Source organism: Rana temporaria, chromosome 5 (assembly GCF_905171775.1).
Source record: "Rana temporaria chromosome 5, aRanTem1.1, whole genome shotgun sequence".
In the NCBI taxonomy this organism is placed as follows: Eukaryota; Metazoa; Chordata; class Amphibia; order Anura; family Ranidae; genus Rana; species Rana temporaria.
In genome coordinates, this window is record NC_053493.1 from 303,734,896 (window position 1) to 303,750,497 (window position 15,602).

Here is a 15,602-nt window from a genome sequence, read left to right on the forward strand (position 1 = left end):
TTTCTTGATATCACTGACTGCTATGCATTTTCTATAAGAATAAAATTGATATCAGATATTTTAATCTAGGATTAGTTTACTAACACTTTCTGCATCTAAAATTTTATTCATAGACCTTATTTGTTTTTAAGAGCATACACCATGTTCAATTTCCTAAAATATGTATAGCATTTTCTACTACATGCACATTAGTTTACTGTTTTTTTATGTACTTTGTATGTAAAAGTAAATTTGCAAGTTTATTAGAAAATGTATTCACTCTTTGACATACCACTAGTTCTGCCTTTGGATGATTATAATTGTGATATTCCATAAGATATCTATTGGGGAGGGCAGAAAACAGTATTGTATCCCACAAAATGGTATTTTATCTCTACCCCAGATAGTAAAAGTAAAAGTTTGCTGTAGTAAAATAATTGATACAAAAATACAAAATAATGTACTTATTTTGATGGAGAATTGTTATAAAAAATATGCAGTAAAATAATTCTTACAGCTTAGTAAATTGACCTATATATATCCTGGGCCACCTAAATGGTTCTGATAGATGTACAATATAGAAAAAAATATGGAAAGTCTTAAATTTAGCAATCTGACACCTGTGATGTTACCATTTAATAAAACTGTTACTGTTGTTTTGAGATTGCCAATACAGTTTCCAGATGGTGTAAAAGCATTTATATATGTGCTGATAGCTCTACTTATTTTTCTTATTATTGTTGGTAATAGTCTAGTTATAATATCTTTTATTGTGGACAAAAGGCTCAGGACTCCCAGCAACTTCCCTCTTCTTAACATGGCTATTTGTGATTTCTTTATAGGTAAGTCTGTACAGATACATTTTTCTGGAAATTGAGATACATGTCAGTATATTATGGGTGGAGAGCATAGGTGTGTGCAAAAGGTGTGCTGGATGTGCCTGGGCACACCCTAATCCTCTAGTGCTCATTAGCATTATCGCTCTGTGTAGCAGCAGGGAGATGGGAAAAATCTCCCTCTTACCAGCTTTGCCATAAGAGAAGTGCTTGCACACTTCTCTTTACTGTGCCAGCAGGGAGATCAATATGCCAGGGACATATATATGTATGCACATACATGCATGTGTGTTTAGGCTTTGGAGTGCACACCCAAATGCAATAGGTTGCGCACACCTATGGTGGGGAGTTATACAAATTGAAGGATAGGAGATGTTTGAAAGTATCACACTTGAAGAGTGATTTTTGGTATCTAAATTTTTACAGGCAAAGGTACCCTTGCGGTGCCCCCCCCCCCCCCCCGCGTACTGCACAGGTGTAGGGGACATAAATAAAATCTACTCGCTCGATCCTCTGCTTCCCCCATGCTACAAGGCTGGTCCCCCCAGAATCTTCTCCCCCACACTCAACGGGTCTAAGTAGCCAAGTTTACAAATCTGACTGCTTACTATGGTTTAACCTTAGCTTTGCAATGCCTTATAGAACAAAGTGTGCCAATTCTTCCCATGTTAGAAATATAGAAGGGGTGTAGTAGAATGCTGTCATTAACCCATAAAAAATTTGGGAAATGATGGGATTTCAGTATGCGCTTCTGTTAAATAATGTGATAGTTGCAGTATGGGGTGAGGTGTTGTATGACAGAATGGTAATTTTTTAGTGTAAAAACATACATTTTTAATCATGAAAACTTTCTTTCAGTTTTTCAGTACTAGATATTGGACCCTACCTGCCAACCATTATGCCTACTGCCCAGCTGCCCAATGTTGTGTCACAGGAATGTTGGTATCCACAACCTTTTGAGGAAAAAAATATCTAAGTTGCTAAGTTGGCCATACAAAGAGTGAATTTAGGCCAGTTGCTGATGAACCAGTTAAATATCCAAGCTTTAGCTTTGTCAGCCCATCCTCCAGCTTGACTTTCTTTGATCTGAAAATTGGAGGAGCCAGGCTGAAAATTGTTGGCTGACCAATGGCTTGACAGCTCTTCTTGACAGCTGTGGGTGCTGGCTGTGAGAATACAATAACTGGCAGGAGAGATTCATCCATTCACTATGTTTAGCGTGGATGGAGGAATCAATAGATTTCTCTTGTTCAGCTCGTGGGGCTGAATGAAAGAAATCTTACAGTCTATGACCAGCTTTAGTTTTCAAGGCACATGTTTTTCATTCTGATCCTTTATTATTTAATGAGTAACTGATATAAAACAAGACAATGAATATCAGATGTTGGACATTTGATATGTACATCTGTTTTTGCTCAATGGTTTGCTAAATGCTGCACCAAAAATAAGGATACCAGCTTCATAGCCAGTGTGGAGATGGGAAATGGCCATAGAAAATAATGACAGTGCTCACTTTCAATTTGCTGCATGTAGGAGGAGTTTTTAAAACAATATAATTATTTACTATTTGCAGTCCAGTGCGTGACTGGACTCTCTCACTGAAAACCTGACTGTAGATGATGAAAGCTGCTGAAAGGGTTTAGGTTATTTTATACAAATATCCCTATTTGTGGGGGTGAATTTGTGCAAGGGGGCTGATGGCTTTCACTATAAAAATACACCTGTCATTTCAAGAACAGCATGACATCTATGGAGTTACCACTCCTCACTTGTAGCAACTAGAACTGATCCTCACACAGAGACGGTATTTTAGATTGCAAGTTCCTTTGGGGCAGGGTTTAATGGTGACTATTCCAATGTTCAGTATTGTGGAGTATATTGGTGCAATATAAGCAAGTACAATAAATATGACCTAGTATTGTATACTCCAATTCATTATAAAAAGTGTGTGTGTATCAGTGTTCTTTACAATTATATCTCATTTTCGTTTCATGTAATAGGTGCCATATCAATCCCTCTGTATTCACCATACAAGTTTACGAAGCAATGGAAACTGGGTAAATTTCTGTGCAAGTTTTGGCTCGTTTCGGACTATACAATGTCCACTGCTTCCGTATATAATATTGTTCTTATTAGCTGTGACAGATATCTCTCTGTGACCAAAGCTGTAAGTAAGAAATCAGTTTAGCATTTTTATATACTCACCTTTGTATCATGTTTTATCTATGCTTTTTTATGCTCACCTTTGTATCATATTTTCAGGGGTTGGTTTGATGTTCACCATTCCAAGAGCTGCATTCTTGGGTGGTGGGTGTTAAAAGACATTTGTAGTTTATGCTCTAGGGACTAGGGCTAGGCAATATAACTACTACCAATAAGAAAAAAGGGGGAAGTCTACGGAAGAAGAAGAAGAAGAAGAAGAAGAAGAAGAAGAAGAAGAAGAAGAAGAAGAAGAAGAAGAAGAAGAAGAAGAAGAAGAAGAAGAAGAAGAAGAAGAAGAAGAAGAAGAAGAAGTGTTGAACAGAGAAGACTCTGGATTAGTTGCTGGGCGGAAGGAGTCACAGGAACTGCCTGTTACAATAATCTGGCAGCTGCCTGTGGCTTTTTGTATTCAGCAAACTATGGATCAAAGGAAAGATGGGGACACCTGCATGTATAGACCACTAGAACAAGAAGGTGAGTTTGGAAAACACCAGTGTCTTGACTGTGGAAGATTTTGTCCAACTGTCTGTGAAGGTACTAATTCTATACTAAATATGGTTAAATATGGTACATAAACATGTCACCTCGCAGCATCCACAGGCAGGGAATTACTTACCTTGTCCCTGGACCTGCAATGCCGCCGCGCTGTGTGATCGAGCTGTCTCCTCGCTCGATTCACAGTGTCCCTGTGTGCCGCCGAGCTCTGTTCACTGCGATGTTACGACGCCCGGGGCGGAGAACGGCGCCAAATTCAAAAACGTAAACAAACACCTTACATACAGTATACTGTAATCTTACAGATTACAGTACTGTATGTAAAAATCACACACCCAATTGTCCCTAGTGGTCTGCCCAGTGTCCTGCATGTACTTTTATATAATAAAAACTGTTCTTTCTGCCTGCAAACTGTAGATTGTCCATAGCAACCAAAAAGTGTCCCTTTATGTCAAACGTGATTTTAGACCAGCTAGAAAACAGCGATAATAAATTATAATCACTTGCAGAATTGAGCGATAGCGATTTGTGGGGAAATTCATCATCAAACAATAAAAGTAATGACAGCGACAATTCTGCAACTGAGCAAATTTCAGTGATTTTGAGTTGATTACATTATTGAATAATTATTATTATAATTATATTATTATTTGTTATAATTATTTATTATTATATAATTTATGATTTTGTTTTTCAAACTTTTTTCATACCCGAGATGTCTACTAGACTTTTGTTCAGACAGATTTAAGTGAGTTATTCCTAAGAATTACAGGCCTACAATGTAAAACGCCAAAATTCCTTGCAAAATAATGGTAGCGCTTTCAGCACCTAAAATCTGAAATAATCATACCGCCAGGGAGGTTAATCAGAGAATTTAGGAATCATTATTGCCTGGATTCCAAAACTCTGCACATTTCTGTATATTAGAGATAGAAACATTTTGAAGAATTAAACAATGCTAAGATGTCAGTTTTTCTGATTTGATCGTTTTTAATTATTAGCTCTAATTTGGTAACGAGTTATATAATTTTGGTAGCAACAGTAGCACAAGTTTTATTTGTTATTGTAATTGAATTATATTTTTGTATGCTTTTCAAATATATTTTTTTGGTTGCCCTGGTACAGCCACTGGATCCAAAAGAGTTTCACAGGAATATCTTTGAAAAATAACACTGGTAACTTAAAGTGGTTGTAAAACCACTTTGAAAGAAAATAAAAAAACTAACACCTGCAAGACAAAGGCATAATGAGCTAGTATGCATAGCATACTAGCTCATTGTGTAATACTCACCTGGGATCAAAGCCCCCACTGCAGCCTCCTGTCAGCCACCTTTTTTCTGTTGTTCACTTCATTTTGACTGCATCGCTTTGGTTGTTTTTTGGATTTTAATTTGTACAATAAAGACATCGTTTTAAGGAGTGCTGCAGTCCAGGATCTTCTTCTATCCAATGCACCTGTGCATAGCCATCACCCTTTTGGTTTAGTGGGACGGAAGCAATACCAAGGGATCAGCAGTTTTTAGAGCGGTATCATCTCTCACCCCCGCTGCGGTGGCCGACACTGCACCGGCCGGCAACATGTTGTCCCGGAGTTACTTTGGGGTATCGTGGCTCTGGCGCTGTGATTGGCCAGAGCCACGATGACATCATGCGGGAGACAAGCAGGAGCCACCGGTAATGGCACATTCACTGAAAGCAGCAGTGAAAGAAACAAATACAGGTGATATCTCCTAAACCGTTCAGGTTTAGGAGATATCCAGGGTAGCTACAGGTAAGCCTTATTATAGGCTTACATATAGCAAAAAGTGTGTTGTAAGGGTTTACAACCACTTTAAAGCCTTTGTTATTTTATTTAAAAAAAAATACCATTTTAAACATGTTATACTTACCTGCTTTGTGCAATAATTTTTCAGAGCAGCCCCAATCCTCTTCTTCTTGGGTCCCATGTTGGTGCTCTTGACTCCTCCACTTCTCTGTGTGCCTCAGTAGCAAGCCACTTACTACCGGGCACACTTGTAGGCTGGATCATGAGTCGGGCTGTATACATCTATTGACACATACAGAGGGGCTCAGCCCCACCTCTCGCTTGCTGCTTACAGGATTTGATTAACAGCCTCTGTGAGCAGATAGAGAGGAGAGAACCGCTGTTGATGGGCACTGTGCTGGATCGAGTGATGACTCAGGTGAGAGAGATGGGGAGGCTTTAAATATATATATTTAATATAAACTTTTTTGTAATCTTTTTATTTTTGTTTATAAAACATGCAAACTGTACATTAGCACAGCCAATATCGTGTCACAGCACCAGATAGGAGACCCACGCAGACCCACGCAGGGGTCACGGGGAAGCATTTCACGATGTAGAGGTATCGGATAATCTACAGAAAAATACTATAGAAAAATAATGTCAATTAGCTGGCGTGGCTCATGCTCCAGACTTAAACCTGTAATAAAACAGCCCAGGTGAAACAGTGTGCATTAAAGGGCCATTTATATTCTAAAGGGAGGCCAACAATTACCAGTGACCCACCTAGTAGGCCGCAGATTTAGAAGGGTCTGCCAACCAATTAGCCCACACTTTGTCATTTTTTTGGGGGCAGCCCTTTATGTAGATAGGTGTCCTTGTACAAAGGCAGCACATTATTGACATGCTTTTTCCATAGAGAAATAGAGGGGAGAGCCCGTCGCTTCCAACATAGGGTTATGTGTATGGAATCAGTGGCAGCAGTGGTGGTGGTGGTGGGGGGATGGGATGAGTGGCAGCGGTGAGGGGGATGGGATCAGTGGCAAGGGTGGTGGTTGGGGGAGATTCAATAAGATGAGTGGCAGAGGTGGTGGGGGAATGGGATCAGTGGCAAGGGTGATGGTTGGGGGGATGGGATGGGATGAGGGGTAGCGGTGGGGGCATTGGATGAAATGAGTGGCAGCGGTGGTGGGAGGATGGGATCAGTGGTGAGGGTGGTGGTTGGGGAAGATGGGATGGGATGAGTGGTAGTGGAAGGGGGGATTGGATCAGTGGCAGGGATGGTGGTTGTGGGATGGGATCAGTGGCTGCAGTGGTCGTGGTGGTGTGGGGTGGATTTGTGGCTGTAGTGGTCATGGTGGTGTGGGGGGGTGGATCAGTGGCGGTGGTGGTGGTGGTGGTGGGGGGACCAGTGGCAGTAGTGGTGGTGTGGGGGGTGTATCAGTTGCACTAGTGGTGGTGGTGGTGTTGGGGGTATCAGTGGCAGTAGTGATGCTGGTGGGGTATCAGTGGCAGTAGTGGTGGTGGGGAGGGTATCAGTGGCAGTAATGGTGGTGGGGTATTAGTGGCAGTAATGGTGGTGGGGGGTATCAGTGGCAGCAGTGGGTGGGTTGGTAAGGTATCAGTGGCAGTAGTGGTGGTGTGGGGGGGTGTATCAGTTGCACTAGTGGTGGTGGTGGTGGTGTGGGGGTATCAGTTGCAGTAGTTGTGGTTGAGTATCAGTAGCAGTAGTGTGGTGGGGGGTATCAGTGGAAGTAATGGTGGTGGGGGTATCAGTGGCAGCAGTGGTAGTTCCCCCTCCATGTTTTGTTTGGGCGGGCCAAGAGGATGGGCGGGGTCTGTGAGCACTGGTGAGTGTGAGTGGAGAGGATGGGCGGAACGGGCAGGGACTGTGCAATGTGCCCGTGAGTGCGGGCGGGGAGGATGGGAGGAGCGGGCAGGGACTGTGCCCATGAGTAAGGGTGTAGAGGATGAGTGGAAAGGGCAGGGAGGGACTGTGCCCGTGAGTGAGGGCGGAGAGGATGGGTGGAGCCTGTGCATTGTGCCCGTGAGTGCGGGTGGAGAAGATGGGTGGAGCGGGGTGAGAACTGTGTGCCCCTTGAATGACCAGTGTACTATCTCCCGGGCGCCGGCGGGCACCCTCTACAGTGGAGGAACTCAAGGGCCCAGTCGCAAGTGCGACTGCTGCGACCCTGGTAATTCCACCACTGCTGGCATAGAAAAGTAAGAAGCCCAGCAAAGTCCTTTCGACCACCCTGAGTACCATCTCCTCCACCAACCCAAGCAGACATATTTTTGGGGACGGAGCAATGGAGACATTAGGTAATTAATTTACCACTGTATGGATTTGGGACCAGTAGACACAAATCACCGGGCAGGACCAAAACATTTGAATGAAGTCCCCCGAGGATTGGTCACAGTGCCAACACTTTGAGGAAACTTTTTATATCCACTGCAGTTGAAGGTAAATCTAAAGGAAATTGAACAAGAAAATTGTATAATGTATAGGTAGCTTAAGTTGTAAAATAATCTGTAATGTAGCTGCCCCATGATCCTAACAAGTCTATATTAACTAAATATGCAGCATACTGGTGTGTTGTCTAATGCTTCTTATTACCTTGTAGGTCTTATATCGCTCATCACAGAACAAAAAAAGTCATGCTATTTTAAAGATGGCTATAGTGTGGATACTCTCATTTCTTTTATATACACCAGCCATTTTTATTTTTGATAAAAATAATCCAGAATATATTTGTTCAGTGGGATTTAATAGTATATCAACATTTCTTTTAGCTTCGTCATGCTTAGACTTTTTTTTGCCATTTATCAGTATTTTCTTCTTTAATTTGAGCATTTATTGGAATATAATAAAAAGAAGCAGGAAGAAATCCCAGCCATTTAAAATTCAACCATTGAATGAAGAGGAACATAATGAACCTTATGTTATTACAGCAGAAGATACTACTTCTTCAGGGATTGAAGAAATAAATAGGGGACCGAAGGACTCTGTCATGCAATGGTTCAATAAGAGGAATCCTGTCTGTTCCAAAAATGAAACAAGGACTAATGCTAATTTAATTCGTCTTTCTCGAGATAAAAATGTAGCCAAGTCTCTTTCAGTGTTGGTTTTTGTTTTTATACTGTGTTGGGCACCATACTCAGTTATGGCTGCCTGTCGTGATTTATGCTATCAAGCATATGTCAGTGATGTTACAACCTGGTTGCTATGGATTAATTCAGCCATTAACCCCATTCTCTATCCCTTTTGCCACAAGAGTTTTAAAAGGGCTTTCGCCTTAACTGCTAAAAAGATTGGCAGTGTTTGCAAAATACATTTTTAAAATTTTAGTAAAATGCTGGTTTCTCAACCTTGAGATGCAATGATCTTAAGCAACTTCAGCCAGTTGAATTGGACATTTATGGACAGCTAAATAATGTCCTCAATTAAAAATGCAGAGATTAACAGCAAATTAATTAGATTACTGATTGAAACTTCAATAACTACCCTACCAGTCCACCAACTGATGCGTTTTGAGCACAGAGCAACCCAACAAAACTCATCTCTACACATTATTTTTCATTGACCAAAAAAATAAGGAGTTGGGGTGGATTGCATGTAAGATATTTAAAAATGTCACCTCACATGCCTTAATGGAATAATGTTCTCTCACTTTTATACCTATGAGGACCCTGTGGTGTGGACCAAATTTAAGATCAAGGTTCTAGGGGATATTGTATGTAATTGTATGTTAAGGTCATTTGATGATCTCAGATCTGCTTATTGTCTTCCAAACTCCAATTTGTTTTGTTACTTACAGCTGAGGCATGCCTATGCCGCTTAATCAGGGCCAGATTAAGAACATCATGGGCCTGGTGCTGAGGATTTTGGTGGGGCCTTTTAGGCTGCATTCACACCTCCGCGACAAGTAACGCCGCGTAGGCGGCGTATTTTGCCGCGAATATTGTAACTTTTTTTTTACAAATCCTTCCTATTGCTTTGTATGGCCGAACGCCAATGCCGCCTGAAAAAAGGGTCCGGGACTTTTTTTCATGCCGCAGGTGTACGGCGTCTATGAGATGTGAACCATCTCATAGACAGCAATGGGAATTCTCCCCTCCAGCGGCACGAGCGACCGGCGTCGGGCGTTTTGTCGCGGAGGTGTGAATGGGGTGTAATAAATAATAAATAAATGCGTGGGAATGACATGAACGCAGCCCAGCCAAGGCAAGTGACCAAAGGCACAGAACCCAGAAGGAAGACCGGGTGAAGATGGAAGTGTCCAGGCCCCGCCTGATTCATCGCAGCACTGGAGGGCTCAGTCTGAAAATTGAAGTGTACACTAATGTGCTAATATGCTGTGCAAACTTGTACGTTGTGGCATAACCTACCCCAGGACCTCTAAAAAGTAGTAATGTCAGGAAAGTTTACTACCGCTTTATTATCACAGGATCCCAGGAACCTCTCATGGAGGAAGAGTGAGGGGGTATGACAGAGGGTAGTACGTACCAGAGAGAAGTGTGGAGGGTATGATGGGGCAGTATGTACAGGAGAGGAGTGTGGAGGGTATGACAGTGAGCAGTATGTACAGGAGAGGAATGTAGACGGTATGATAGTGGGCTCTATGTATAGGAGAGGAGTGTGGAGGGTATGACAGTGAACACTATGTATAGGAGAGGAGTGTGGAGGGTATGACAGTGGGCACTATGTATAGGAGAGGAGTGTGGAGGGTATGACAGTGAGCAGTATGTACAGGAGAGGAGTGTGGAGGGTGCGACAGTGGGCACTAAGTACAGGAGAGAAGTGTATGACAGCAGGCACTATGTACAGGAGAGGAGTGTGAAGGGTATGACAGTGGGCGCTATGTATAGGAGAGGAGTGTGGAGGGTATGACAGTGGGCACTATGTACAGGAGAGGAGTGTGTAGGGTATGACAGTGGGTACTATGTATAGGAGAGAAGTGTGGAGAGTATGACAGTGGGCACTATGTACAGGAGAGGAGTGTGGAGAGTATGACAGTGAGCACTATGTACAAGAGTGGAAGGATATTTAGGGACTGAGTAGTGGTTAAGAGGGTCATACATGGATTGAAATTACGCCAATTATGCAGAAACCAGCCATAGTCAATCTATGTATGGGCTAGCTGGTTTTACACAAGTCAATCTATTAATCAACTTGAGTACAACCAGCCTGTTTTTTTTTCTTAAAACAATCAGTGCTGCCAGCTAAAGTTATCAACACTGATCATTGTACGCACTGGCAGAACACAATAACATTGCAGGAGTGATTCCCCCATCCACAGGTCAGCAGGTGAGAGGGTGTGTGGGGACAGGCTGGGGAGAGATACTAGTCAGTGGCTGGGTAGGCACTGGTAGTATCAGAGCCAGATACACACAGGTTACATACGCCACGATCGTTAGAGCGAGAACAATAATTCTAGTACTAGACCTCCTCTGTAACTCTAAACATGTAACCTAAAAAAATGTAAAGCATCGCTTAGGATACCAAAAAAAATTGTGCTAACTTAACTAACTAACTGTTTTTTTTAATGAATGAAACATTTTTTTCCAAAAAAACATGTTTGAAAAATTGCTGCGCAAATACCGTGCTAGAGCTGCACAATTAATCGTTAAAAAAATCGTGATCTCGATTCAACCCCCCTGACGATCTTCAATGCAGAGTTTGCTGATTCTTTCATATAACAAGTGGAGAGACTTTCAGCTGTCAAAAGAAAATATCTGGGCAGTCTGCCAAGTTTTTAACAGGAAACATTGGGCCAGATCCTCAAAAGAGATACAGCGGAGTAACTGCTGTTACTCCATCGTATCCCTTGTCCTAACTTTGGAACTGATCCACAGAAGCAGTTTTCCAAAGTTAGGCAGAAGATCCGGCATGTGTAATTGAATTACACTGCCGAATCTTAGGATGCAGTACCGCATCCGCCGCTGGGGGCATTTCGAGTCGAAATGCCGTTTCTAGTATGCAAATTAGCACTTAAGGCGATCCACAAAGCTTTCCAGCTTCGTTTTTTCGCCGTAAGTTTTAGTTTGCAAGTGTAAAACTAGGGCTGGTGTTACAAAGTGTAAACTAGTCACACCATGTAAAAGCCCATTCCAGCGACGGCATTTGGTATGCATTCCCGAGGGAGAACTCCACGGCAATTTGTAAAAACAAAACCGGCATGGGTTCCCCCCCCAGGAGCATACCAGGCCCTTAGGTCTGGTATGGGTTGTAAGGAGACCCCCCTACGCCGAAAAATCGACGAAGGGGGTCCCCCTACAATCCATACCAGACCCGTATCCAAAGCACGCTACCCGGCCGGTCAGGAAAGGAGTGGGGACGAGCGAGCGTCCCCCCCCTCCTGAGCCGTGCCAGGCCGCATGCCCTCAACATGGGGGGGTTGGGTGCTCTGGGGCTGGGGTGCGCACTGCGGGCCCCCCCACCTCAGAGCACCCTGTCCCCATGTTGATGAGGACAGGACCTCTTCCCGACAACCCTTGCGTTGGTTGTCGGGGTCTGCGGGCGGGGGCTTATAGGAATCTGGGAGTCCCCTAAAATAAGGGGGCCCCCAGATACCGGCCCCCCACCCTAAGTGAATGGATATGGGGTACATCGTACCCCTATCCATTCACCTGTAGGCAAAAAGTTAAAGTTAGTAAACACACAACACAAGGGTTTTTAAAATAATTTATTATTCTGCTCCGGACGCCCCCCTGTCTTCTTTATTAGCTCTATTACCAGGGGGGGCTTCTTCTTCCACTCTCCGGGGGTCTTCTTCCACTCTCCGGGGGGGGTTTCTTCTTCCGCTCTCCGGGGGGGGCTTCTCCGCTCTCCGGGGGTCTTCTTCTATCTTCTCCCCTCTTCCGCTGTTGACTCGGCGAACCCCGGTTCTTCTCCAGCTGTCCGGTGCCTTCTTCTTCAGCGCTGGCTGCCTGCTATCTTTGTGTGTTAGCTCAATTTCAAACAGGCCGCCGGCGCGGTCTTCTGTGAAGTCAGGTTCTTCTGCTCCCCCTTCTGATGTTGCCTCGTCGCCTCTTGTCGCTGTAATGATGGAAGCGCGCCTTGCATCACATTTATATAGGCATCACCGTCCCATCATGCTCCGGCAGGTACCCACGTGGTGGGTGCCTACCCACGTGCACCCACCACGTGGGTACCTACCGGAGCATGATAATAAAGAAGACAGGGGGGCGTCCGGAGCAGAATAATAAATTATTTTAAAAACCCTTGTGTTTTGTGTTTACTAACTTTAACTTTTTGCCTACAGGTGAATGGATAGGGGTACGATGTACCCCATATCCATTCACTTAGGGTGGGGGGCCGGTATCTGGGGGCCCCCTTATTTGAGGGGACTCCCAGATTCCTATAAGCCCCCGCCCGCAGACCCCGACAACCAACAGCAAGGGTTGTCGGGAAGAGGTCCTGTCCTCATCAACATGGGGACAGGGTGCTCTGAGGTGGGGGGGCCCGCAGTGCGCCCCCCTGCCCCAGAGCACCCAACCCCCCCATATTGAGGGCATGCGGCCTGGCACGGCTCAGGAGGGGGGGGACGCTCGCTCGTCCCCACTCCTTTCCTGACCGGCCGGGTAGCGTGCTTCGATACGGGTCTGGTATGGATTGTAGGGGGACCCCCTACGTCGATTTTTCGGTGTAGGGGGGTCTCCTTACAACCCATACCAGACCTAAGGGCCTGGTATGCTCCTGGGGGGTGAACCCATGCCGGTTTTTTCTTTGAAAATTGGCATGGAGTTCTCCCTCAGGAATGCATGCCGAGCGACGCTGTCATTTTTTTTTTTTCCCGACGCAACTTTTTTAAGCCGGCGCGATCCTCAAAACTCGGCGTAACGTAACTTCGTGCATGCGCAGTACGGCCGGCGCGGGAGCGCGCCTCATTTAAATGGGACTCGCCCCATTTGAATAGGAACGCCTTGCGCCGGCGGAATTTTAGTTACACGGCCTGAAATTTCTAGATAAGTGCTTTGTGGATCGGGCACTTAGGTAGAAATTTTAAGGCAGTGTAACTTAAATGGGATTTTTTAAGTTACGCCAGGTTTTTGTGGATCTGGCCCATTGTAACTATCGCTTCCTTCTTAGATCAAAGGGATACACTTCTGTGTGTAAAGAACAAATCTGGGCAGTCTGCGAAGTTTGTAAACAAAATGAAACATTGTAACTAACTAACATTGTAACTAAATGTAACCACTTAAAGTCCAACACTTGTTTCTTAAGTTAGAAAGCAATATTATTTGCTAGAAAATTACTTGGAACTGCCAAACATTATATATATTTTAGCAGAGACTCTAGGGAATACAATGGCTATTGCTGCAATATGTTATGTCACACTGCATTTTCCCACTTCAATGAATAATAAAAACCATAAAAACAAAACAGTGAAGTTAGCCCATTTTTTTTTTTTTTTTATGTGAAAGATGATGTTACGCTGCAACAATCGTGAGAGAATCGTGATCTATCTTCTAAGCAAAAAAATTGCAATTCTCATTTTAGCCAGAATCGTGCAGCTCTGTACCCTGCAACATAAAAAGTGCAAAGACCACCATAGAGTAATTTTCTAGCAAAAAACAAATGATGATTTTTACATGTAGTAGAGAAGTGTCAGAATTGGCCTGGGTGGCAAGGGGTTAATTACCATGAGTAATATACAAATAATTATTATAAGCACTGTGACCCTATCAGTCTGCTGTAGTGTGTCAGCTTGTATTTATATTGGCCGCTCTGAATGTAGCTTCTGACAGGCTGTGCAAGAAGGCCCGTATCTCCGGAACCATAAATGATAGCCGTCCCATATTTTAACCAGTTGTGGGGTAGCTCTTCCCATGCCTACCCCCAAATGTAGGGTTTCTGTGACCTCTGGTCATCGAGCTACAACCCCCCAAATTCGATCTTAGAAAAAAAAAATCTTGAGAAAGGGGCCTGGAGCTGCAGCTCCATCAGCCCCATTGTTAATCCGGCCCTGCGCTTAATTTGGTCACCTTCCGCTCCCCTGATCTGGAATCTATTTTGCGGGATGGAGACCTTTCTAAACCCTTGTCTACTGTTTATAAATATCTACTATAGCCCTTAGATCTTCAGTCAAAACATGTCTTCTGAGCGTAGTGGATGGATTGGCTCCCACTAGAGTTATACTCTCCTAATGCTTTTATTGTATTATGCCAGGAAACTTAATATCCTTTTCTGGCCTGAAGAGCTCGGCAGCCTGGAGAGTGAAGCCAGCCTTAGGCCCCGTACACACGTCCAAGGAACTCGACGGGCAAAACTCATCGTTTTGCTCGTCGAGTTCTGTGTGAAGCCGCCGAGGATCTCGGCGAGCCAACTTTCCTCATTGAACAACGAGGAAATAGAAAACATGTTCTCTATTTGGCTCGACGAGGAACTCGTCGGCTTCCTCGGCCGAAAGTGTACACACGCCGGGTTTCTCGGCAGAATTCAGCTCCGATCGAGTTTCTGGCTGAATTCTGCCGAGAAACTCGGTCGTGTGTACGGGGCCTTACAGTTTTCGGACTAACCACTTATTTGCTATGATTATTATTTTTAAGCCATTGCAACAAATTGAGTAAATTGCTGTTAGGATCTGCTCAGGCTCACTATGTGAGAATATGTGATGGCGCCTTTTTGGGAAACATGAAACAATTTGTGAAGTTTCACCAAACTTATACAGTGCTGACCTGTAACATATGTTACAGGTCAGTGCTGTATACGTTTGGAGGATTTTGTGATATGCCCTGTCACAGGGATTGCTATACAGCCGCTTCACCTGCATTTTGATCCTAGCGCTGGTGATACTGTATCAATATCCTTAATGTGTAGAGTTTACCTTTGTAAAACATTGATGTTTGCAGGTGGGGTGGGAGTATATCCTTAAATTCTTTGTAGGATGTGGAAAATTTTTTGTATGGTCGCAGGTATATTTGGTTATACGTTTTGTTTTTCGTGCCTATGACTGTGTTGCTGTTGTTCACTGTAACAATATATGCAATAATAATAATAAAAAAATATATTTGAAAATGTTTGTCTCCTGTAAGTATGGTGGATTGTAGCTCTTGTTTTGATTTTTTAACTCTTTAGAAAAAACATAACTATAAAAAATCTGCTATCTAGTATGTGCGGCCTTGGCCCACAAGTGAAATAATTGCTAAACTTTATAGAAAGTATACAGCTTGCAATAGTCTTCTGCATGCAGAGAGATTTCACCCACGGAAACTGATAAAGAGCATTCTGACTAAACAGTACCTATGGGTTTGATGAATTTGCCCACTGTGAACCAGATTTCGGAAGCAGGGCTTTAAACAGAAAAGGGAGACGAATCAGAGAGGTAGAGAAAGTGTTAGGG

General features: G+C 43.6%; 1 protein-coding gene across 1 annotated transcript; it reads left to right on the top strand.

The window, feature by feature from the left end:
• Nucleotides 1-9,078, top strand: LOC120939653 (histamine H3 receptor-like). The gene is made up of 3 exons (XM_040351999.1): nucleotides 1-821; nucleotides 2,816-2,982; nucleotides 7,881-9,078. Exons 1-3 carry the CDS (start codon nucleotides 548-550, stop codon nucleotides 8,595-8,597), a joined length of 1,158 nt encoding a protein of 385 aa, XP_040207933.1. The 5' UTR covers nucleotides 1-547; the 3' UTR covers nucleotides 8,598-9,078.
• Nucleotides 9,079-15,602: the final 6,524 nt, after the last annotated feature.